At 41.0% G+C, this 24,479-nt stretch overlaps 1 protein-coding gene across 3 annotated transcripts in view; it reads left to right on the top strand.

The window, feature by feature from the left end:
* LOC106607187 (cGMP-dependent protein kinase 1) overlaps positions 1–24,479 on the top strand; it is a 193,902-nt gene that overhangs the window by 160,734 nt on the left and 8,689 nt on the right. For 2 of the 3 annotated variants that reach the window (XM_014203919.3, XM_014203895.3), the window contains exons 7-9: positions 577–671; positions 18,133–18,198; positions 22,147–22,221. In XM_014203919.3, coding sequence (XP_014059394.2) covers positions 577–671; positions 18,133–18,198; positions 22,147–22,221 — 236 coding nt within the window. Of the gene's footprint in view, positions 1–576; positions 672–18,132; positions 18,199–22,146; positions 22,222–22,942; positions 22,979–24,479 lie in introns of all 3 variants that reach the window. The other variant, XM_014203887.3, reaches the window with a different exon arrangement.

Here is a 24,479-nt window from a genome sequence, read left to right as displayed (position 1 = left end):
TATCCTTCTCTCTCTCAATCCCTCTGTTTCTTTTCCTGGCTCTTCCTTTCCCTTTCTGTCCTCCAGATCATATTACAAGTTGAATTATCGCTCTGTCCTTTAGATTTATTCAGAGTGATTATGTATTTCTGGAGGATGTGGTGTCATACCTGAACACAACAGGCTAATGAATAAAGATAGAAGCCTTAATTAAGCCAAACGACCTTCTATATATCTTTACTGCTGGACCTCCATTGCTCAGTTGTCAGCTAGCTAATGACCTGGTCAGTGGCTCCTCACAGACCATAGCACCAAGATGTCCATATACAATGTAGAAGGATTTAGCATGCACAGAGATGTCTATCACCCCTGCTCTACATCAGCCTCACTCTGATGTTTAATAATGTAGTGATTAGTGAGCTGTACCGTTACAGAAATGTACATTACAGAAGGGTTTTATGTACAGTGTAGCGCACGGCTTATCACATTACAGTGATGGCTGAGATTGAGTCTGTCCCATAGGTTCCTTCTCTCAGAATGTGTGATTGCTCACTCCCCCTCATGGATTTAAACTGGTACCCCCACCCTTGTGTCCAGGTGAATGTGACCAGGGAAGACAAGTCCAACGGGGATCCTGTCTACCTCCGCAGCATGGGGAAAGGAGACTGGTTTGGAGAGAAGGCCCTACAGGGGTAAGACTGATAAACCCTTTACCCACACCACTCTCTCCCTCTCCTTGCCCTCCTCTCTTCTCTATCTTTCTCTTTACCTCCCTCCCTCTCTTTACTTAATCTATCTTTCTTTCTTTCTCTCTCTACCTCTACCCTCTGTCGCTCCCTTTCAATCTCTTTCCCTCTTCCTCTTTCTTCTTGACAGCTGCTCTGTGGCAATGAATGCTAAGAGATGCATTATTTCAGAATTGTGACTAGAATACATGTTGTGTGCATACCCCCCATTAACCACATGCATCTCATGGATCTCCCTCCTGACACAATGTGAAGTCCCTTGAGAACCAAATCTATTGGCAGCCTTGCACTATTGGCACCCTGTGTTGTTTTTCAGAATGTTCTGTTTTTTCTTTTCAAAACTAGTTGAATGGCATTTTTACTCTAGGCACATGTAACTTACCACAGGTAAGGTAAATGAGAATCATTGCCTCCAACCAAATTAATTTCAATTTAGAATATGTTTTTCTTGATCCTGTACAGTTGTAAATCAAACAAATACATGTGTAAACACCAAAAGTGTTCAATTTAATCTTATTTTAGAATAAATATATAGTGAAATAGTGAAATGGTGAATAGCAAAGAAAATTGCACCGACTCTTTTGCACTGCTTCTATGCACACTCACTGGACTCTACCCACACACTCAAATATCCTACACTGACACTCCAACACACACACACACACACACACACACACACACACACACACACACACACACACACACACACACACACACACACACACACACACACACACACACACACACACACACACACCACACACACACACACACACACACACACACACACACACACACGCACACTACATATGCTCTCACACACAAGACTTTGCCTTAATGACAGCTTTGCACACTCTTGGAATTTTCTCAACCAGCTTCATGAAGTAGTCACCTAGATGCGTTTCAGCCAGTCATTTGTGTTGTGACCAAGTCCATATATTATGGCAAGAATAGCTCAAATAAGGAAAGAGAAACGACAACCAATCATTACTTTAAGACATGAAGATCAGTCAATCCAAAAAATGTCAAGAACTTTAAATGTTTCTCAAAGTGCAGTCACAAAAACCATCAAGCTTTATGATGAAACAGGCTCTCATGAGGACTGCCACAGGAAATGAAGACCCAGAGTTACCTCTGCTGCAGAGGATAAGTTCATTAGAGTTACCAGCCTCAGAAATAGGCAATTAACTACACCTCAGATTGCAGCCCAAATAAATGCTTCACAGAGTGCAAGTAACAGACACATCTCAACATCAACTGTTCAGAGGAGACTGTGTGAAACCACTACTAAAGGACACCAATAAGAAGAAGAGATTTGCTTGGGCCAAGAAACATGAGCAATGGACATTAGACCGGTGGAAATCTGTCCAAATTTGAGATTTTTGGTCCCAACCGTCGTGTCTTTGTGAGACGCAGAGTAGGTGAACGGATGATCTCCACATGTGTGGTTCCCACCGTGAAGCATGGAGGAGGAGTGATGGTGTGGGGGTGCTTAGCTGGTGACACTGTCTGTGATTTATTTAGAATTCAAGGCACACTTGACCAACATGGCTACCACAGCATTCTGCAGCGATATGCCATCTCATATGGTTTGCGCTTAGTCGGACTATCATTTGTTTTTCAACAGCACAATGACCCAAAACACACCTCCAGGCTGTGTAAGGGTTATTTGACCAAGAAGGAGAGTGCTGAGTGCTGCATCAGATGACCTGACCTCCACAATCACCCAACCTCAACCCAATTGAGATGTTTGGGATGAGTTGGATCACAGAGTGAAGGAAAAGCAGCCAACAAGTGCTCAACATATGTGGAAACTCCTTCATGACTATTGGAAAAGCATTCCAGGTGACTACCTCATCAAGCTGGTTGAGAGAATGTCAAGAGTGTGCAAAACTGTCATCAAGTCAAAGGGTGGTTACTTTGAAGAATCTCAAATCTAAATTATATTTTGATTTGTTTAACTCTTTTTTGGTTACTGCATGATTCATATTTGTTATTTCATAGTTTCGATGTCTTCACTATTATTCTACAAGGTAGAAAATAGTCAAAATAAAGAAAAGCCCTTGAAGGAGTACTTGTGTCCAAACTTTTGACTGGTATTGTATATTTGACCTTACTGCTATTAGCCCATACAAATGCATTGAATAGTAGATTCACAACAGATAGTCCCCCCCAAAAATCGAAACGAAGTTTGTTCTGTAGTGTGTGTCCTATATCTGAGAGATATTAGAAAGATTGTGGTTGTTAATTTCTTTACTATCAAATTAGGAGAGACAAACTTATCACACAAGTCAGAGTTATACTTAAACTAAATATTTATGAACTTATTAATAAGGGAGCAGGTCACTACAACACACACATATAAAGTGAATCGATTGAGAGCTCTATGATAATGATGGCTGGTTGTCGAATCACCCTCAGAGGATTTGTTGAGAGCCCTGAGACAAAGGTACAAAGGTCTTTTATATCTTCCTGGTACCTTATAGAACAGAAACATTAACTCATGCTATGGAATGCCGTCTCTTTAGATTTATCACCCAAAGACATCATAAATCTTCTGTCAGTGTTAACTTTACCAGGGTAGGGGGCAGCATTCGGAATTTTGGGTGAAAAGCGTGCCCAAAGTAAACTGTCTGCTACTCAGGCCCAGAAGCTAGGATATGCATATAATTGGTCGATTTCGATTGAAGACACTCTTAAGGTTCAAAACTGTTCAAATAATGTCTGTGAGTATAACAGAACTGATATGGCAGGCGAAAACCCGAGGAAAATCCATCCAGCAAGTACTATTATTTTGAAAGGCTGTTTTTCCATTGAAAGCCTATCCACCATACAAAGACTTAGGACCCAGTTCACGATCTCTATGGCTTCTTCTACATGTGGCCAGTCTTTAGGCATTGTGTCAGGCTTTTACTCTGAAAAATGAGGGAGATACAGCACTTTCAATGAGTGGACAGTGGAAATTTCCAGACATGAGCCCAGCACGTGATCGGGAGTGCGCCTTTCTTGTTTCTCCTTTTCTATTGACGAAGCTTTTGTTCGGTTGAAATATTATTGATTATTTATGACAAAAACAACCTGAGGATTGATTTTAAACATCGTTTGACATGTTTCTACGAACTTTTATTGTACTTTTTGACTTTTCGTCTGGATGTTGAGAGTGAGATTTGTGCCTTTGGATTACTGAACTAAACGCACCAACAAAACTGAAGTTTTTGGACATAAAGAGGGACATTATCGAACAAAACGAACATTTATTGTGTAACATGGAGTCCTGGGAGTGCCACCAGATGAAGATCATCAAAGGTAAGTGATTAATTTAATCGCTATTTCTGACTTTTGTGAGTGCTCTCCTTGGCTGGAAAATGTCTGTATGGTTTCTTGTGGCTAGGCGCTGTCCTAACATAATCGCATGGTGTGCTTTCGCCGTTAAGCCTTCTTGAAATCAGACTCTGTGGTTGGATTAACAAGAAGTTTATCTTTAAAATGGTGTATAATACTTGTATGTTTGAGGAATTTTAATTATGGGATTTCTGTTGTTTGAATTTGACGCCCTGCAATTTCACTGGCTGTTGTCGAGGTGGGACGCTAGCGTCCCAATGATACCAGAGAGGTTAAATCTCGCAGAGGCCCATCCTCAGTAGAACATACACAGATGTGTGTTCTAACAACGCCTTATTCTGTTGCATAAAACAACCATTTGATGCAATAACAGTATTATAACATAATCTTGTAGTTTCTCTCACATTCCCCCATTTTGAGAGTCCTCTCAACTTAAAAAGAAATTACAAGATTAAGAACATTAATTTACATGTAGAAAATACATACGTTCTTCATAAAACAAGAAGCATAAAAGCAATAATTCCTTGCATGGGTTCCTGCAAGTGACCGGCTGCTATAGCACAGGCTCAGCCTCCTCCCAAGAAACTTAGCACTGTCTCCCATTTCAACCTCCAACACATATTCTAAGCATTCTACCAACTTGTCTGGGGAGGTCATGATAAACAGTCACCTGCACAAGAAAAACAAAAGATGCATACAGTTTATATGATTCAAGGCTATATCTTCATAGACGGTGAAAATCAAATATTTAATGCATAATGCAGTGCATGCAACAATGGAGTTTAATAAAAAATAAGCTTTAGTTATCTATCACACTCCAATGGATCAGCATGGTGGAAATAACCATTTCCATCCCAGAAACTAAAATTAGCATATCATGTTGGACAAATCCAGATAGTGACTCCTGGTTTAAGTAAAATGTATTCCGTTGGTGCCTAACGAACATGACCCAAGACGAGCATCATGATTCTACTATTTACAAGTCAATGCCTATAGATCAAATAGATTAGGATCAGTTTCACTCTCCGGATCAGAGTTCCCCTCTCCATTCACCAGGGCATGCTGAGAATAGTGTCAACATCTTTAGTTCCAACAGCAATCAAAACAATCAATCCGTAATACATTAATTGCTTCACTCGTATAGTTATTAACATACTAAACTCAAATCAATCCTTCAGTTTTAAAAATCATTCAGTTTCCAAATCATAATCAAAATCCAGTTAATTATCCTACCAAAATTTAGAATGACATTGCTCGGTGATAGGTCCAATTACTCAAAACCCTCAAAACCCTCAATTTAACACACATCGACATTGGCAGAATGTACATTTATATTCACATACAGTATAATTATCCTATAATTCCAGTATTAACTTTCTTATCATGATTATAATTACTGATCAGTATCCTAATGCATTCTTCATCTAAATTACTATAATTTTAGCAGTGTGTAGACCTCTACAATCAACCTGATACCCCAAAATAAACCATTTGACCAAACCCCCCCCACAACACAACGTGCCATTGGAACACAGGAGTGATGGTTGCTGATAATGGGCCTCTGTACGCCTATGCAGATATTCCATACAAAATCTGCCGTTTCCAGTGACAATAGTCATTTACAACATTAACAATGTCTACACTGTATTTCTAATCAAGTTTATGTTATTTTAATGGACAAAAATTGCCTATTCTTTCAAAAACAAGGACATTTCTAAGTGACCCCAAACTTTTGAACGGTAGTGTATGTGCATGCAAAGAGCAAACAACAAGCTGCACAAGAACTCACCACTGTAATGGTCCAGGTTACAAAGTGGCTCAGTGACTCAAGTTTGCATCTCAATGTGAAAAAAAACAGTCTGCATGTTCCTCACAAAGAGGGCAACTGATGCCACTGAGCCAGATGTCTATGTGTCAGGGGAGAAGTTCCAGGTGGTATCCGATTTTAAGTATCTTGGCATCATACTTGATTTCAACCTCTCTTTTAAAAAGCAGGTGAAAAAGGTAACTCAAATAACCAGCCATTCCTTACTCTGATGTTTACATGGTTGACCTGATGATTGTAAACCTGTGACAATTTAAAATAAGTTGTAAACTTACACAACATATTTTCCATTTATCTTTTACAATAAATACAGTCTAACAAAGCAAAAGGTGTGAACACACAGTGGAGATCAGTTAACCAACTGGATGCAGAGCCAAGAAGACGACAGCCATTTTGTCCCAAAACGTCTCTGCAGTGTCGAGATACAACATTCATAAGCTGGAGTAAAAAAAATTCGATACATACAAATTTGTTTGACTACAGAGGTAGCAAAACTGTACTTCAAATCTATGATACTCCCCCACTCAACATACTGCTTGACTAGTTGGGCCCAAGCTTAATGTACAACATTAACATCCATTCAGTCTGTCTACAAATAGTGCTTGATAGGAAGCCCAATAGCTATCATCACTGTTACATCCTCAGGAAGCATGATCTCCTGAGCTGGAAAAATATTGTGTAATACACTGACACATGTCTTGTATTCAAGATCCTAAATGGCCTGGCTCCCCCTCCACTCAGCACTTTTGTTAAACAGAAAACACAAACCTATGGCAGAAGATCCACAAGGTCTGCCATGGGAGGTGACTGTATAGTTCCCTTAAGGAAAAGCACCTTTATTCAATCTGCTTTCTCTGTGAGAGCTTCCCATGTCTGGAAAACCCTGCCATCAGACACACACAACTGTACAACCTATCACACCTTAAAAAAACATGAAGACATGGCTAGAGGCCAATCAGACTAGTGAAAATAATCCCTAGCTGTGTATTGCTACTTTCCATGTTGTCTGTAGCTGGAGAGGTGTGGAAACACTTTGGTTCTTTTATGTATTTTGTTTTGTTGCTTTTTGTGTGCTATGTGTTGGTTGTTCTATGTTGCTCTGCATGTGCTTACTGCTCATTGATTGTCTGCATTGTTATTGTAATTATTTTTAATAACCTGCCCAGGGACTGCGGTTGAAAATTAGCTGGCTGGCTCAAACCGGCACTTTTACTCAAACGTTGATTAATGTCCCTGTAAAAATAAAAATAAACTCGAACTCAAACTGCAATCCACTTTAATGACCGGACATTGTTCCACGTAATGGAACCAGATTATAATGTTAGAATACATGAACTTCCTGCTCAAATTCACTGGTGATACCTAAACTATAAAACCCAGCAACAGTAATCAAAAATTATCGAAGAACGTTTCCGATTCAATGATTCAGACCTCTACTACAAATGTCCCATTGCATCCCTTGCAGCCCGATATAGCCCAGCGAGCATGATTTGTTCACCAGCTCCTGTATTCTTGCCAGTAGGAAAAACTATATTTAACCCATTCTCAACAACGTTCAGCGCTTACCTCTATCGTGAGTTTAAAAACAAACTTGACAACTTTCTCTTCTCTTTCGGCTTCACACTTATGAAATGTCCAAGACTTTAAAAGTAACATGTAATGCGGCAAATGTCTAAAATACATCAGTCAATTCTCAAAGAAAAATACATTTCGGTGGGTACAATACTACAGCCATTTACTACCCACAATTTCAGTTCATTGCAGTTGTATCCTGCAATAAGTAATACCCATGTTTAGATATCAATTATGATCATGGTCACAGCTCAATTGCAATTACCTATCCGCTATTATTAGAATTCATTAGACGTAGATAACTGTCCCTTATTTGATTCAGTTATTTAAATACAACTCCATTCTCAATATGTTATTCCATCAGACCATTTAGGCAACAGACAACATATTACATCGAAATCACTTTGCCATTTATGTTGCATGAATTAGCCTTTCAATTTGAACTAAGCAAGCTGTTAAAATGTTCAGTTTATATCTTAAACAAACACTGGCGGCAGTATCTGTCCAGGCAAAACATACCAATACTTGAATTACAATCAGAAACCCATATTTTAGTGAATACCAAAGACACAATGCTATTGAAATGACGGAGAAATCCCACAAATAACCCTATTACAATGGTTTGTAGTTATAACATCATGCACATAATAACGACACAATTCCCAACAAATAGCCCTACAGGTCCACGCGTTTCTCCGCAGAGATTATCACATGCGCAAAAGGAATAGATCAGCAGTCAACGAGTTCATTGACTAGGAAACAGATCTTGCACTTTTTAATAAAAGCGGATTATGTTTTCTTATGCAACACATTTCAATGACTTTACTACATCACATTAACTCCGCAATGATCAGTAGTTTGATGGATAACCTAGGCTTTGTACGACATAAGTTAGGTCGAGATTCCATCTAAATTCGCTCTAACTTTAAGGAAAAAGGTTTATTCAATAAATATAGCAACTCCTCTCATACTGGGCCTTAAGGGCAGTTTTATTTCAAATATAGTACCCGACTGAGAAAATCCAATAAGCGTTTTATAGCTACATCGTTAGGGTAAGTTAACCAAAACTGGACACACTCCATTCAGTTTCTGAGACAATTGCCTAGACTTTGTAGACAGTTTAATAATGCTTAAACCTCATCTTTATCAAATGATCCAGTAAAGGGACCAACACAAAACCTACATACGTCTACGTATGGGTTGTTTAAGTTGCATCTCATCCCAGTATTACTTTATCAAATCTCTAGTAATCGGTTATACACACATACAATTCATCATATTTTCATATCTTCACAGAATCCATATAGAACGTTAGAATTTCTGAGCCAATTCATTGGCTCAGAAATCTCTCAGCGGAAAAAACCCGGATGGTTCCCAGACACTGCCTTGCTGGTCATAGGAAAAATGTTCTTCATAGACTTCCAGAAATTATAGACTTGCCTCTACTTTCTAAAATAGCATCCCTCTCTCAATACCACCCGACACATTATATGATGGGCAGTGATGGATGGAATCCCAAAATAACATTTTATCAATACTTATTAACCAACTTATTACCACATTCACACAGTTCTCATATCACATTCACACAGTACTGTTCCCAAACACACTTAAAACATCTTAGGGATAGCCCCCTTTTTTTTCAATTTTCGCCTAAATGACATACTCAAATCTAACTGCCTGTAGCTCAGGCTCTGAAGCAAGGATATGTATATTATTGGTACCATTTGAAAGGAAACACTTTGAAGTTTGTGGAAATGTAAATTGAATGTAGGAGAATATAACACAATAGATCTGGTAGAAGAAAATACAAAGAAGAAACCAACCTGTCTTTTTCTATCACCATCTTTGAAATGCAAGAGAAAGGTCATAGTTCTAGCCATCACTCTGGTTTTAGTGTCCACAAGATGGCAGCTGTGTATGTGCAAAGTTTCAGATGGATAATTTGAAGAATGACTGACCTACAAGACTTTAGTGTGAAGTCCCCAGGGACATTTGGGCAAATCGTGAAGGAGACATTCACATTCATATTCTATTTTTCTGCAAGTATGTCATCAAATCCGTATACTTGGACCTTGATTTAGCTTTCCAAGTATTCGTAGCCATACTATAAGTTCAAGATTTGCAAACAACCAGTTTTCATATCCTTATAATCATTGTCCAAAATGAAAATCATGCTGTCGTACAAGATTAGTACCTGCATTTTATGACATATACATGGTTGCCCAGCTCATTGGCTATCTAGCTAGCTTTGTTTGACCCTGATTGGTGCATATTTGACAAAGAAAGTGATGGCCGCCCGCGTCATCGGCGTGCCATGTAGGCGTCGCTCTCTGACCAAATATGGTGTCTTATAGGATATACTACACCCCTAATGAAATAGTGAAGTCTTGTTACATTCTAGGATCTCTGAGGAATAGATACGAAAGTGATTTGACTCGTTCAAACAATGTTTAGGGTGAGATTTTCACAGATTCCTTTCTTTGGAAATTGAACGAGTGGAAATACAAAATCGATCGTGCGTGCTATATGGACCTTTTTAGGATATGAAAAAGGATTTTATCTAACAAAACGACACTTCACGTTATCTCTGGGACCCTTTGGACGATGAATCAGAGCAATATTTTAGAATGTAAGTACACATTTCAACTTCAGAGGTGAATTTATCAAATCTATCGTGTTGAAAAAAGTATTTTGTTGTTAGGAGCTCTCCTCAAACAATAGCATGGCATTTTTTCGCAGTAATAGCTACTGTAAATTGGACAGTGTGGTTATATTAACCTTTCTGGGGTATGTAGGACGCTAGCGTCCCACCCGCGGGACACACTATTCAACAGCCAGTGAAATAGCAGGGCGGCAAATTCAAAACAACAAAAATCTCTTAATTGAAATTTCTCAAACATACAACTATTATATCACATTTTAAAGATATAATTCTCGTTAATCCAACCACATTGTCCGATTTCAAAAAGGCTTTACGGCGAAAGCATAACATTAGATTATGTTAGGACAGCGCTGAGACAAGAAAAACCACACAGCCATTTTCCAAGCAAGGAGAGGCGTCACAAAAAAACAGAAATACAGCTAAAATGAATCACTAACCTTTGACGATCTTCATCAGATGACACTCCCAGGACTCAATGTTACACAATACATGCATGTTTTGTTCGATAAAGTTCATATTTATATCCAAAACCCCATTTTACATTGGCGTGTGATGTTCAGAAAATGTTTTGCCTCCAAAACTTCCAGTGAATGAGCACATCAATTTACAAAAATACACATCATAAACGTTGATAAAATTTACAACAGTTATTAAAAGAATTATAGATACACTTCTCCTTAATGCAACCGCTGTGTCAGATTTCAAAATAGCTTTACGGCAAAAGCACATTGTTCAGTATTCTGAGTACAGAGCTCAGCCATCAAAGCAAGCTATACAGTTACCCGCCAAGTTCTGGAGTCAACAAAACTCAGAAATAGTATTATAAATCTTCACTTACCTTTGCTGGTCTTCGTTGGAATGCACTCCCAAGACTCCCACTTCCACAAGAAATGTTTGTTTTGTTCGATAAACTCCATATTTATGTCCAAATACCTCCGTTTTGTTCGCGCGTTCAGATCGCTATTCCAAAGGCAAAATACGCGAGTGCAAAACCAGAGACGAAAAGTCAAAAAGTTCCAATACCATTCATAGAAACATGTCAAACGATGTTTACAATCAATCCTTAGGGTCTTTTTATCATAAATATGAAATAATATTCCAACCGGACAATAGCGTATTCATTACAGAGGAAAAAGAAGGAACGGCGCGCCTGTGTGACCGCGCAGTAAACAACTCAATGGCCTCAGGCAGTCCACTTGTTGAGTCAGCTCTTATTCTCTCCCCAGTCACAGTAGAAGTATGAAACAACGTTCTAAAGACTGTTGATGTCTAGTGGAAGCCTTTGGAAGTGCAAAATGAACCCTAAGTCACTGTATACTGTATAGGCAATCACTTGAAAAACTTCAAACCTCAGATTTCCAGACTTCCTGGTTGGATTTTTCTCACGTTTTTGCATGCCATATGAGTTCTGTTATCCTCTCTAGGGTATGTGGGACGAAATCGTCCCACCTACTCAACAGCCAGTGGAATCCCGTGGTGCGTTATTCAAATACCTTAGAAATGCTATTACTTCAATTTCTCAAACATATGACTATTTTACACCATTTTAAAGACAAGACTCTCGTTAATCTAACCACACTGTCCGATTTCAAAAAGGCTTTACAACGAAAGCAAAACATTAGATTATGTCAGCAGAGTACCCAGCCAGAAATAATCAGACACCCATTTTTCAAGCTAGCATATAATGTCACAAAAACCAAAACCACAGCTAAATGCAGCACTAACCTTTGATGATCTTCATCAGATGACAATCCTAGGACATTATGTTATACAATACATGCATGTTTTGTTCAATCAAGTTCATATTTATATCAAAAACCAGCTTTTTACATTAGCATGTGACGTTCAGAACTAGCATACCCACCGCAAACTTCCGGTGAATTTACTAAATTACTTACGATAAACGTTCACAAAAAACATAACAATTATTTTAAGAATTATAGATACAGAACTCCTTTATGCAATCGCTATGTCCGATTTTAAAATAGCTTTTCAGCAAAAGCACATTTTGCAATATTCTGAGTAGATAGCCCAGCCATCACGGCTAGCTAATTTGACACCCACCAAGTTTGGCCCTCACCAAACTCCGATTTACTATTAGAAAAATTTGATTACCTTTGCTGTTCTTCGTCAGAATGCACTCCCAGGACTTCTACTTCAATAACAAATGTTGGTTTGGTTCAAAATAATCCATAGTTATGTTCAAATATCCTCTGTTTTGTTCGTGCGTTCAAGACACTATCCGAAGGGTAAAGAACGGTGACGCGCCCGACGCGTTTCGTGACAAAACATTTCTAAATATTCCATTACCGTACTTCGAAGCATGTCAACCGCTGTTTAAAATAAATTTTTATGCAATTTTTCTCCTAAAAAAGCGATAATATTCCGACCGGGAAACCCTGTTTACGTTCAAAATGGTGTCGTCTCGTGCACGCGCCTCAGTCTCATTGTCCTCTGATTGACCACTTACCAATTGCTCTAATGTTTTTCAGCCAGGGGCTCCAAAGACATCATTCAGCTTTTTGCCGCCTTCTGAGAGCCTATGGGAGCCGTAGGAAGTGTCACGTTACAGCAGAGATCCTCAGTTTTCAATAAAGAGAGTGAAGAAGCCCAAGAAATTGTCAGACAGGCCACTTCCTGTAAGGAATCTTCTCAGGTTTTTGCCTGCCATATGAGTTCTGTTATACTCACAGACACCATTCAAACAGTTTTAGAAACTTTAGGGTGTTTTCTATCCAAAGCCAATAATTATATGCATATTCTAGTTTCTGGGCAGTAGTAATAACCAGATTAAATCGGGTACGTTTTTTATCCGGCCGTGTAAATACTGCCCCCTATCCCTAACAGGTTAAACTCACAGACATCATTCAAACAGTTTTAGAAACGCCAGCGTGTTTTCTATCCAAATCTACTAATAATATGCATATCCTACCTTCTGAGCCTGAGTAGCAGGCAGTTTACTACAGGCACGCTTTTCATCCGGACGTCAAAATACTGCCCCTTACCCTAGAGAAGTTAACAAGTATTTAAGCTTTCAGCCGTTATAAGACACTTATATGTACCGATATGTGTTGTTTCTCTAAAATCTGTGATCCTGGCATAACGATTTCACCACTTCTGAGGTTCACTTAAACACTTTTCAGTACAACGTTTTTATTTCTCCAGTAGGGCTTCACAAAGTTTCACACAGAACCCACAGTCACCTTGGCACCTCGCCCCTACAGACCGCATCAATCCCTACTGTGATCAATTCAGTGTCAGGATGGCTCTAAGTCACCCGCAACCGACCAATGATAGGTGTCTTTGAGTGTACTAACTCTCAGATCATCCTCCACTGACTCAGCCTTGTTTACTCCTTCAAGGTGCCCCCTACATACAGGAATACACACAGAGCCTACGTAACAGAGGCTTTGCCCTGTTGGGGATAGGGGGCAGTATTTGCACGGCCGGATAAAAAACGTACCCGATTTAATCTGGTTACTACTCCTGCCCAGTAACTAGAATATGCATATAAATGTTTGATTTGGATAGAAAACACCCTAAAGTTTCTAAAACTGTTTGAATGGTGTCTGTGAGTATAACAGAACTCATTTGGCAGGCCAAAACCTGAGAAGATTCCAAACAGGAAGCGCTCTCTCTGACTATTTCTTGGCCTTCTTGATCATCTCTAACCAAAACAGGGGATCTCTGGCATAACGTGACATTTTCTAACGCTCCCATAGGCTCTCAGAAGGCACCAGAACGATGAATGGTGACTTTGCAGGCCATGGATAGCGCATTTGGATAGTGGTCGATCTGAGAACAATGAGACTGAGGCGCGTGCACGAGCCGACACCATGTTTTTATTTTTTGGTCTTTGAACGAAAACAACGACTCCCGGTCGGAATATTATCGCTTTTTTAAGAGACAAATCGCATAAAAATGGATTTTAAACAGCGTTTGACATGCTTCGAAGTACGGTAATGGAATATTTTGAATTTTTTGGTCACGAAACGTGTCGGGCGCGTCACCCTTCTTTACCCTTCGGATAGTGTCTTGAACGCATGAACAAAACGCCGCTATTTGGATATAACTATGGATTATTTGGAACCAAACCAACATTTGTTATTGAAGTAGAAGTCCTGGGAGTGCATTCTGACGAAGAACAGCAAGGGTAATCCAATTTTTCTTATAGTAAATCTGACTTTGGTGAGGGCTAAACTTGGTGGGTGTCTAAATAGCTAGCCCGTGATGGCGAGCTATCTCCTCAGAATATTGCAACATGTGCTTTCACCGAAAAGCTATTTTAAAATCGGACATAGCGATTGCATAAAGGAGTTCTGTATCTATAATTCTTAAAATAATTGTTATGTTTTTTGTGAACGTTTATCGTGAGTAATTTAGTAAATTCACCGGAAGTTTCGGTGGGAATGCTAGTCACATGCTAGTCACATGCTAATGTAAAAAGCTGGTTTTTGATATAAATATGAACTTGATTGAACAAAACATGCATGTATTGTATAACATAATGTCCTAGGAGTGTCGTCTGATGAAGATCATCAAAGGTTAGTGCTGCATTTAGCTGTGGTTTTGGTTTTTGTGACATTATATGCTAGCTTGAAAAATGGGTGTCTGATTATTTCTGGCTGGGTACTCTGCTGACATAATCTAATGTTTTGCTTTCGTTGTAAAGCCTTTTTGAAATCGGACAGTGTGGTTAGATTAACGAGAGTCTTGTCTTTAAAATGGTGGAAAATAGTCATGGGTCCCATGGTTAAGATTTTTATGAAAGATAGTTATAATTCACAGCAGACAGTATCTGCTGTAAAAACTGTTCTCATTGTGTAGAGACCAGAGTCTGGCCCCGGAGTCATCTCTCCCTGGTACATTATAGAACAGAAACTCATGCTATGGAATACGTTCTCTTTAGGTTTATCACCCAAAGACATCGTAAATCTTCTGTCAGTGTTAAATCTCCCAGTGGCCTATCCTCAGTAGAACATTCACAGATGAGTGTTCTAACAACCCCTTATTCTGTTGCATAAAACAACCATTTGATGTAATAACATTATTATAAAAAGTCTTGTAATTTCTGTCCGAAGATCAGGAGTTTTTAAAAAAAAAATTTTACATGTATTGAAACCCTTATTTTTGGAACTAAGTCTCCATATATACTTCCATTCACTGGTACCGGGGGACCTTCAGATGACTCGTGTGAGGCCTGTGGGCGTCCTAGAGCAAAGCAACTGACATGTACGTGTTTGTGAGAGTCTCACCTTTCCACATATTAGTGTGTTGCCAAAACTGTTTGGATGCTACAGACAGAAGTTGGCAGATTGACTACTGGCTTCAGACGAGTCCCAAGACGTAGCGACACGGAGAACACCATCGTGTTCGTGAGAGTCTCATCTTTCCATAGAGGGGTCATAATAGTTTTTAGGCCAAACCGTTCGGACGCTAAAGATGATTTTGTGAGAAGACACATTTTCTGGATGTTTCATGATCTGAAAAACACAGCTTTAGTTCTGTCACCTTTCACCGCAGAGTGCAACATTGGCGGATGCGGTGGATTGATTGAAAAATGCATTTGATACTATAATCTAGGAAGAGAGTGTATAATGTACATTCATCTCATTGTTAGATGTTCTAGGAAAAGGGAACTTTTTTTCCCCCCAATAGGTCAGCACAATATCTGATGTCATATTCTTCCTACCATTGTGAGGTATGAGCTCCCATTTGAGGTGTAGATTCATCAACAGTTCAGACAATGTGATCTATGCTGCACCATTCTGTCCTTCCTTCGGGGGACTGTGTGTGTGTGTGTGTGTGTGTGTGTGTGTGTGTGTGTGTGTGTGTGTGTGTGTGTGTGTGTGTGTGTGTGTGTGTGTGTGTGTGTGTGTGTGTGTGTGTGTGTGTGTGTGTGTGTGTGCGTGCGTGCGTGCGTGCGTGCGTGCGTGCGTGCGTGCGTGCGTGCGTGCGTGCGTGCGTGCGTGCGTGCGTGCGTGCATTCATGTGTGTGGGTTGATTGGAGGGTCAGTAGAGGATGAGAGATTTTTAAAGAGTGTGATGTCGTTGACAGAAAATGGAAACAATTTGATTGTTGCTGGTCTCAGACCCCACCCCAGTCTGTATTTCCATAAACCCCTCCTTGGGACACCAGAGCACCATCCAATTACCAGTTGAATTAAAACGTTCAAATGTAAATGAACACCGCCGGCCGGCTCTCTGCTGTGCTGCTCTAAAGGACATTTCAGGAACATGCAGCTGCTCTCTCTCTCTGTCTTTCTCTCTGTCTCTCTCTTTCTCTCTCTCTCCCGCTCTCACTCTGTGTCTCTCTCGCTCTTTGTTTACAAGCAAATGTGAAGGTGCAAATAAATTATTTGCAGAGGTTAACAGACAGCAGAAATTGTTTTACAACTACTATTGTCAGCATCAACAATTTGACAGCAACAAAATAAATTAACGGGATCCACTAAGGTCCACGATTTCTATCCCACCCACCAGGTTGTATTGGGTTGTTGGTGTCTTAATGAAAGGGATTCACCATGGTGTGTAAATAATACATTTTTATGAGGCAAATTAGCGCAGCTGGCAGCTTAGTCTCTGTGTGAATGTAGTAGTTAGGGTAAAGGGCTCTGTTCATTGTCTGAGATAGAAAGCAATAAGGAACTCACAGGGATATAATGTGTGTGTGTGCATGTGTGTGTGTTTGTGTGCATGTTTTTCAACATGGAAAAGGAAAAATAAACGTAACCTGTCCTCTTGAGACAGGTGTATCTGCCAAAACACTGTTGACAACAGTAGCACAATGGCATAGGGGCTACATTTGGCACATAGTCACAATTCACACTGAGCAGGTGTTTACGATGGCGTACTAGTATGTACCACTCAGGGACTGGACTTAGTTCACTTAATACCCCCCTCCTACCCCTTCAGCCTCCCTCCTCCACATGCCTTGTGCGTGCCCATGTGAGAAAAGCCCCTCTCTCTTTACCCCATATTTACCCCAGCACTCCGAACTGATTGTCTCTTCTCTTTTCTTCTCCTCTCCTCTCTTTTCCACTGGAGAAAGCCCTTCATTTCCAGCAGCTGTGACCTTTTCAGATAGGGAGCGTGTGTGTGTGTGTGTGTGTGCATGCGTGCACGCGTATGTGTATGTTTGGAAAGTGGGTGGTGGTGGGGGGGTGGTGGGTGGTGTGTAAGGAGGCTGGATGGCATGAGAAGGACTTGTCACCTTGGTCCATGTGAAATAAGTTGCGTAGCTGTGAATACAAATGGGTCATTCCTCCCCTGCTTTGACACCAGAGTGTAACTTCACTGACATGTCAACAGCTCTAATGGTGATATGGATTCTCACCGTTCCGGAGTAAAGCTTGATTACGTTCTTGTTTAGTACTGTATTTAGTGTATGCTCGTCTTTTGGCAACAGAGATTTCCTGTATGAATTTGGATAAAGTAGAATAGGTTTCAATGTGTCTTTGAGTGGTATCACTTGACTCTGAGATCTGCAAGTGTGTGTAGACAGCTTGCATGGACTCGCCTGCCCAGCTACAACTGTAGATTTGACTGTGCACAGTGATACAGTCTGTGTGTGAGGACCAGTCGTGCGAGTTAGACTAGAGGGCTATAGAGTCTGGGGATGACTCAGACTCTGAGAGCGACTGGGCAGACGAATCCTCGGAAGAAGAGGATATTGATGATACAGAGTAAAGCTGGTTATACTTCTGTTACCATTACCTGTCGCTAATGTCCATGTATTTGTCAAAACAAAATTTTATAATCCTATGATGAAATGTTTCTATGGGAAAGGCTGTGTTTTTTTATGTATCAAATGTATTTCTATGGAATATTATTATACTGATTGTAAAGCAGTGTTGATTTATCAAAATTAGGAACAAAAATGTTTTTATTGTGTAATAACAATTTTTCATTTTAAGCACAAACCTAGTCATTAATGTTTGATAAAATAAAGTGCTGCTGTATTCTGTGTAATGTGTGTTACTAATGATGTATGTGTGTTCCAGGGAGGACATCAGGACAGCAAACGTCATCGCTGCAGAGACCGTTACATGTCTGGTCATTGACAGAGAGTGAGTGTTCAAAACATTCTCAGTACCTACTTTTGTTTTCTGAAATGGTTTTGATAATTTGGTCTACAATATCACACAACAAATGCTATTTAGCAGACACTGTTATCCAAAGCAACTTAGTCATGCGTGCATACATTTTTTGTATCTGTCACAAAATCCTTCGTTGTGTTGCAGGGAAGACCAAAATGCAGCGGAGTTGTGGATACTCATATTTTAATTAACAAAAAAAAAAAAGAGTAAAGCATCCACTTGACAAAACAATAAATGATACCCACAACACTAAACAGTTTTGCAGGCTCACCAACGCAGTGCAAAGACAACTACCCACAAAACCAAGTGACAAACATACTCCTACATATATGACTCCCAATCAGGAACAACGATCCCCAGCTGTTCCTGATCAGGAGTCACAAGATCAACACAGAACAATCACACACAAGACTGCCACGTCCTGACCCCAAAACTACTACAACAGCTCCGTCTGCTGGTCAGGACGTGACAGTACCCCCCCCCCCCCTCAAGGTGCAGACCCCGGAATGCACCTAACAAAAAAACACCAACAAACAAAATCCCCAACAAAACCCATAAACAATAACCCCTAAACAATAAGGGAGGGAAGGGAGGGTGGCTGCCGTCAACGACGGCACTGTGCTACACCCTCCCTCCCCAACCCACCTATCCTGGGGGTGGCTCAGGTGCAGGACGTGGACCTTGCTCCACCCTCGGCGTCGCCCACTTCGGTGGCGCCGATAGCTGCGCCAGGCAGACGGGCCCCTCGGGCTGGGCCGGGGGACAGGAGGGGCCCTCGGGCTGGGCCGGAGGGCAGGAGGGCCCCTCGGGCTGGGCCGGAGGGCAGGAGGGCCCCTCGGGCTGGGCCGGAGGGCAGGAGGGCCCCTCGGGCTGGGCCGGAGGGCAGGAGGGCCGCTCGGGCTGGGCCGGAGGGCAGGAGGGCCGCTCCGGCAGTTCAGGGCAGTCTGGCCGCTCCGGCAGTTCAGGGCAGTCTGGCAGCTCCGACGACTGTTGACTGGCGGGCAGCTCCGACGACTGTTGACTGGCGGGCAGCTCCGACGACTGTTGACTGGCGGGCAGCTCCGACGACTGTTGAGGCTGGGCTGACACACTAGAATCCTGATGCGTGGGGCTGGTACTGGACGTGCCAGCCTGGAGACACGCACCTCCATGCTAGTGCGTCTAGCGGGAAACACCGGACCGAAAGGGCGCACTGGCGGTCTTGAGCGCAGGGTTGGCATCACCCCTTCCGGCTTGATGCCTACTTCGCCCTGGCACATGCGGGGCGCTGGTACCTTGCCTACCGGCCTGAAAATCCCAGGCCTCACCACAGCCCCAACCCCAAAGCACGGGACCTGTCCAGTCTGCCCTACAAGGGTACGGGGAGCTGGCCTGGGGCTGTAATCTCGCCCCGCCAAATAGCCCTTGTGCCCCCCCCTAAAAAAATTATTGGGGCTGCCTCTCGGGTTCTACCTGCCTCCCAGGCAGGTTGTCACAGTGGACCCGCAACTGCTCCCATGTCCAGTCAATCCTCTCCGTCAACACCTCCAGCGACCAGGAATCCATCACCTCCCGAGCGCGCTGCTTCCAACATTCCTCCCTCACTTGCCTCTGTCCTCTTCTCCGCTGCTTGGTCCTTTGGTGGTGGGTAGTTCTGTCACAAAATCCTTCGTTGTGTTGCAGGGAAGACCAAAATGCAGCGTAGTTGTGGATACTCATATTTTAATTAACAAAAAAAGAGTAAAGCATCCACTTGACAAAACAATAAATGATACCCACAACACTAAACAGTTTTGCAGGCTCACCAACGCAGTGCAAAGACAACTACCCACAAAACCAAGTGACAAACATACTCCTACATATATGACTCCCAATCAGGAACAACGATCCCCAGCTGTTCCTGATCAGGAGTCACAAGACCAACACAGAACAATCACACACAAGACTGCCACGTCCTGACCCCAAAACTACTACAACAGCTCCATCTGCTGGTCAGGACGTGACAGTATCAGTGGCCCTGGGAATCAAACCCACAATCCTGACATTGCCAACGCCATGCTCTACCAACTGAGCCATACAGGACAACTTATTGATTTAATTACATTATTTCAAAATAAATTAATGTTGATCTACAAGATATGTACAGTAAGTGACACTATTCCTTGAGAGTTTAAGCTGTGGGGGTTCTACTAAGCGAACATATGGAATTGTTTTAAGATGGCCATACCATTTAACTATTTTTTCTTTAATTTTAGGACTCCTTTAGGTATCATTTTTTAAATAATTAAAACATTATTTGATGAAACATTGAATTTGGCCTTACTGCTATTATCCCATAGATATGCATTGCATAACAGATTCACCCATGGAAAAGCATATAGTCAACGTTTATTTAGTGTCCTATATCTGAGAGATATAAGAAAGATCAGGATCTTTCTTTTTTTTACCCATATAAAAAATTATAATTGGGACACAAAACTACATCCATGTATACTGTACTTCTATCAATTTTTTTAAACTGGAACCAGGCTACCATCAGACGAGTCTTGTGAGGCTTGTTGGCGCCCTAGGGCAAAACATGTACCTGTTCGTGAGAGTCTCACCTTTCCATAGAGGGGTCATTTTAGTGTTTAGCCCAAACTTCTCGGACGCTACAGGCGTTTTTGTGAAAAGACAGTTTCTCTGGATGTCTCATGGTCTGATAAACAATGCAATAGCTTGGCCACCTTCCATGCAGATGCGGAAGGCCGCCATTAGCGGATGTGGCAGATTGAGATGCAGCCCATGTAAAAAATCATCTTTATTTAAACAGATGGATTTTGATGGGGATTTTTTTATGATGCTAATTACATTTTTCCGCGGGTGAGCAGGCATCGACTTTAAGTTAAATAAGGTCTCATTATTAAATCATGGTCTGTCATTGTGTCACCACTAACATCATGCAGTATATAAGTTAGCTGTAATGCAAGAGCAAGGCTGGGTGGTATCAGTTGAGCCCCTGTTATGGAGCAGGGCTCTCATGGGCAACCCTGTGTCTTAGTGAGTGAGTTATCTGAATGAGAGTGGTGATTATTATGGTCTGTCTCTCTGTCTGTCACACAGACTCCAAATGCTCTCTCACCAGCTTACCATATATGTTACCCAGAACTGGTTGGGTTTGGAGCCAGGGTGAGAGAGAGGTTAGGGGTGGCAGGCAGCCTGCTATTTTTTCTGGAAAGAAGGAGAGGGAAGAGAGGGAAGAAAAGAGAAAGAGAATGAGAGTCAGGGGATAATGGTGAGAAGGAAATTCCAGCACAGATGTGTGTGCTTGCATGCGTGTGCGCTCGTGTGTGTATTTTGGGAAGGGGATTTAACCTTGTCAGCCAGGGTTGTCAGCTGGTATTTCAGCTGTAAACATCTCAATTCAAATACATTTTTATCACTATTATGCATCATTTTCATATTTGCTTAACGATTTATGGGTCTAGGGTTCAAGCACATCCAAATAGAGATGATATGTGTAGGGAATCTGGGTATTATAAAGTAAACAAATGGTCTTGGGGTCTTGTAAAGTGAGACCAAGTGGTTATCACTTCAAACAACAATCTTATAAAGGTTTATTAAACATTCATAAAGTTTTCATATGTACTATAAATATGCAGTACACTGCTGCACTAGATGAGACATATGGAGAATAAGTGTCTAGGGATATCTATAGAGACCTGCTTATTAAGTATGTACTATGAATTACAAATATCAAGGGGCTGTTATGCCACAGTTAATGAACCAAAACACCAATTAGCAATGTTTTTGTCATTTAGACAACTGGCGTGAGTACTTAAAGAGACAACAATACATACAGTATATATCAAGATAAACAGCTTCTTCAATGGAATGGGGTCAATGTTTTGAACTCATATAACATTTCTCACAAACACTGTTTCAATTCCTGTGCTGCAGCTCGTTCAAGCACCTGATTGGAGGGTTGGAGGAGGTGTCCAGTAAAGGCTGTGAGGATGCTGAGGTCAAGGCTAGGTAAATCACATTTATTTACTAATTTTGATAGCTGGCTTTACTTGGCTTTGAGGTTTGGTCAACCTAAGGTCTGTTACGTAACAACGCAATTCTCTGGTGACAGACCAGGAAGTGAAAGTTGTGACCTCTACCGCACCCCTTGGAGGAACCAATATGTAATCTGTAACCGGAAGCAGGAGCATAGCACCAGACACCAGGCACCCTGGTAAAGGGGCACCTTGGTGCTGTGGTGTGTTGTTGTTGGCATAAAGGGATGCCAGCTCAGAACAGGGTAATCTTGTGAGACAAGTTTAGGAGAAACTAAAACCGTGGTTTAAACCATAAACTGTGGTTTAAACATGGTTTCATGACAGCTTTGGGAACTCTTTTAGTAGTATTTTGTTATTTGTTGAAAGCCAGTATGGCATATTTAAACCTGTTGTTGTAAACCTTACATACAGTTCTTTCAGGACACATGGCTTTGTGTACCTCATAGTGTATGGTACATTTGAAATGTCAGCCTCTCAAACTGAAATTTAGTTTTTTGTGAAGTATAAATAAAAATAACGCTTCACTGTTATGCTTACTTCCTGGAAAAAGGAGGAGAATGGAGAGAGAGACTTGTGTTGGTCACTGTCATGAGGCCTCCATCTGAGACAGACAGTGAATGGAGTCTGTCCTGGAACCTACTGCACAATATGCTGTGTCTTCTCCAATATGATACATTGTTAATGTCTTTCAGAATAATTCCATCCCAGGTTGTGCAGTTGGACTCAAGGTAGTTGTATACAATACAAAATGTTGTGTTCTATTGTTGTATCTCATAAAGGATCTCATCTTTCAAAATTAATTTGGCTAGATTTGCAAGAAACAGGAGGGTGTATGTATTTGTTTCATCACACTTGTATAGAATAACGAATTGTTTTTCAGAATATCTGCAATTCTCTGCAATTCTACACATTTTAATGAATGTATTCTTACTTTCATTCTCAAATACAGAAATAATAGTTTGGTTTAGCTGTTGCGCTTTTACCTGTGATGATAATGGTACAAGTTTGCCATCTAGTGGCCATTAACTAGTCTTACAACGTCAAATGAGCTATTGACTGAGGTAGGGCTGAATTGAGCTGTAACGCATCCCTCCTCAGGGCACTTGGTCAGGAAAAACTCCTGGCCTCAACCATCACCCCTTGACTTGTGACACTCTTGACAGGGAGAGGGGACAACTGGGTAGTTCTACCTCAAAAAACACAAGGAAGAGGATTTTGACAACCACCATCTCAGATTGTTCTGAAATAGCTTGCTGCAACATTCTTTTGTTGAAATATAATTTGATCTCTGGAAAATAAAGCTCATTGATTGCATCCAAATTGGCCATTTTAATTTATAGGATTCATAGCATATTCAATAAATGTAGTACCTAACATCCGATTTGGACCAAACTTTTTTCAAATTCAAAGGAATGGTCAAAAGCCACCCACAGACCGCCCACACCAGCAACGATTATATACTGTCAGTTCTCTGTGTATGACAATAAAAATACAAATAAAATATTCAACCTTTCTTTAACTAGGCAAGTCAGTTAAAAACAAATTCTTATTTACAATGACAGCCTACCCCGGCCAAACCCTCCCTTAATTAACCCGGACGACGCTGGGCCAATTGTGCCCTGTCCTATTCGACTCCCAATCACCGGAGGTTGTGATACAGCCCAGGATCGAACACGGGTCTGTGGTGACGTCTCTAGCACTGTGATGCAGTGCCTTAGACTGCTACGACACTCAGGATCCATACAAGTAGTATGGAGCTGCAGCTCAGAGTATTATTTCAGCATCCGATGTAATGTATTCCCAGTGAATTTGGTGATGTTTTTTTTCCCCTGTTCAGAGAAATTAGTAATTAAAGTTATTGGGTTTATATCCTATCCTACATCCTGATATTACCAGGTTTGTCTGACCACTAGATGGTGCTGTTCCTGCTATTAAGTGAAAAAAGTTTGAAGAATCCCCCCACCCCCCTCAATGTTAAAGGGATAGTTCACCCAAATTACAAAATTACATTACAAAGCATAGGTATGACAGCAACCTATGCTTTGGTTTTGTTGGTCACTATTTCAGATGCTAACTTTTTAGCACTTGTGGTACAAATCCAATGCAAGTCAATGGTACCTACTGTATATTTGCATTTTCACGCTTCATGTTCAAATCATCCTAAAGTATCTTAAAATGCATTTTGTAACTCAATGTTACTTATAGATGATTTGGATGTGAAGCTTGAAA

Source organism: Salmo salar, chromosome 01 (genome assembly GCF_965601325.2).
Source record: "Salmo salar chromosome 01, fSalSal1, whole genome shotgun sequence".
In the NCBI taxonomy this organism is placed as follows: Eukaryota; Metazoa; Chordata; class Actinopteri; order Salmoniformes; family Salmonidae; genus Salmo; species Salmo salar.
Note: the sequence above shows the minus strand (reverse complement) of the source record. Positions and strands in the feature narration are given on the sequence as shown.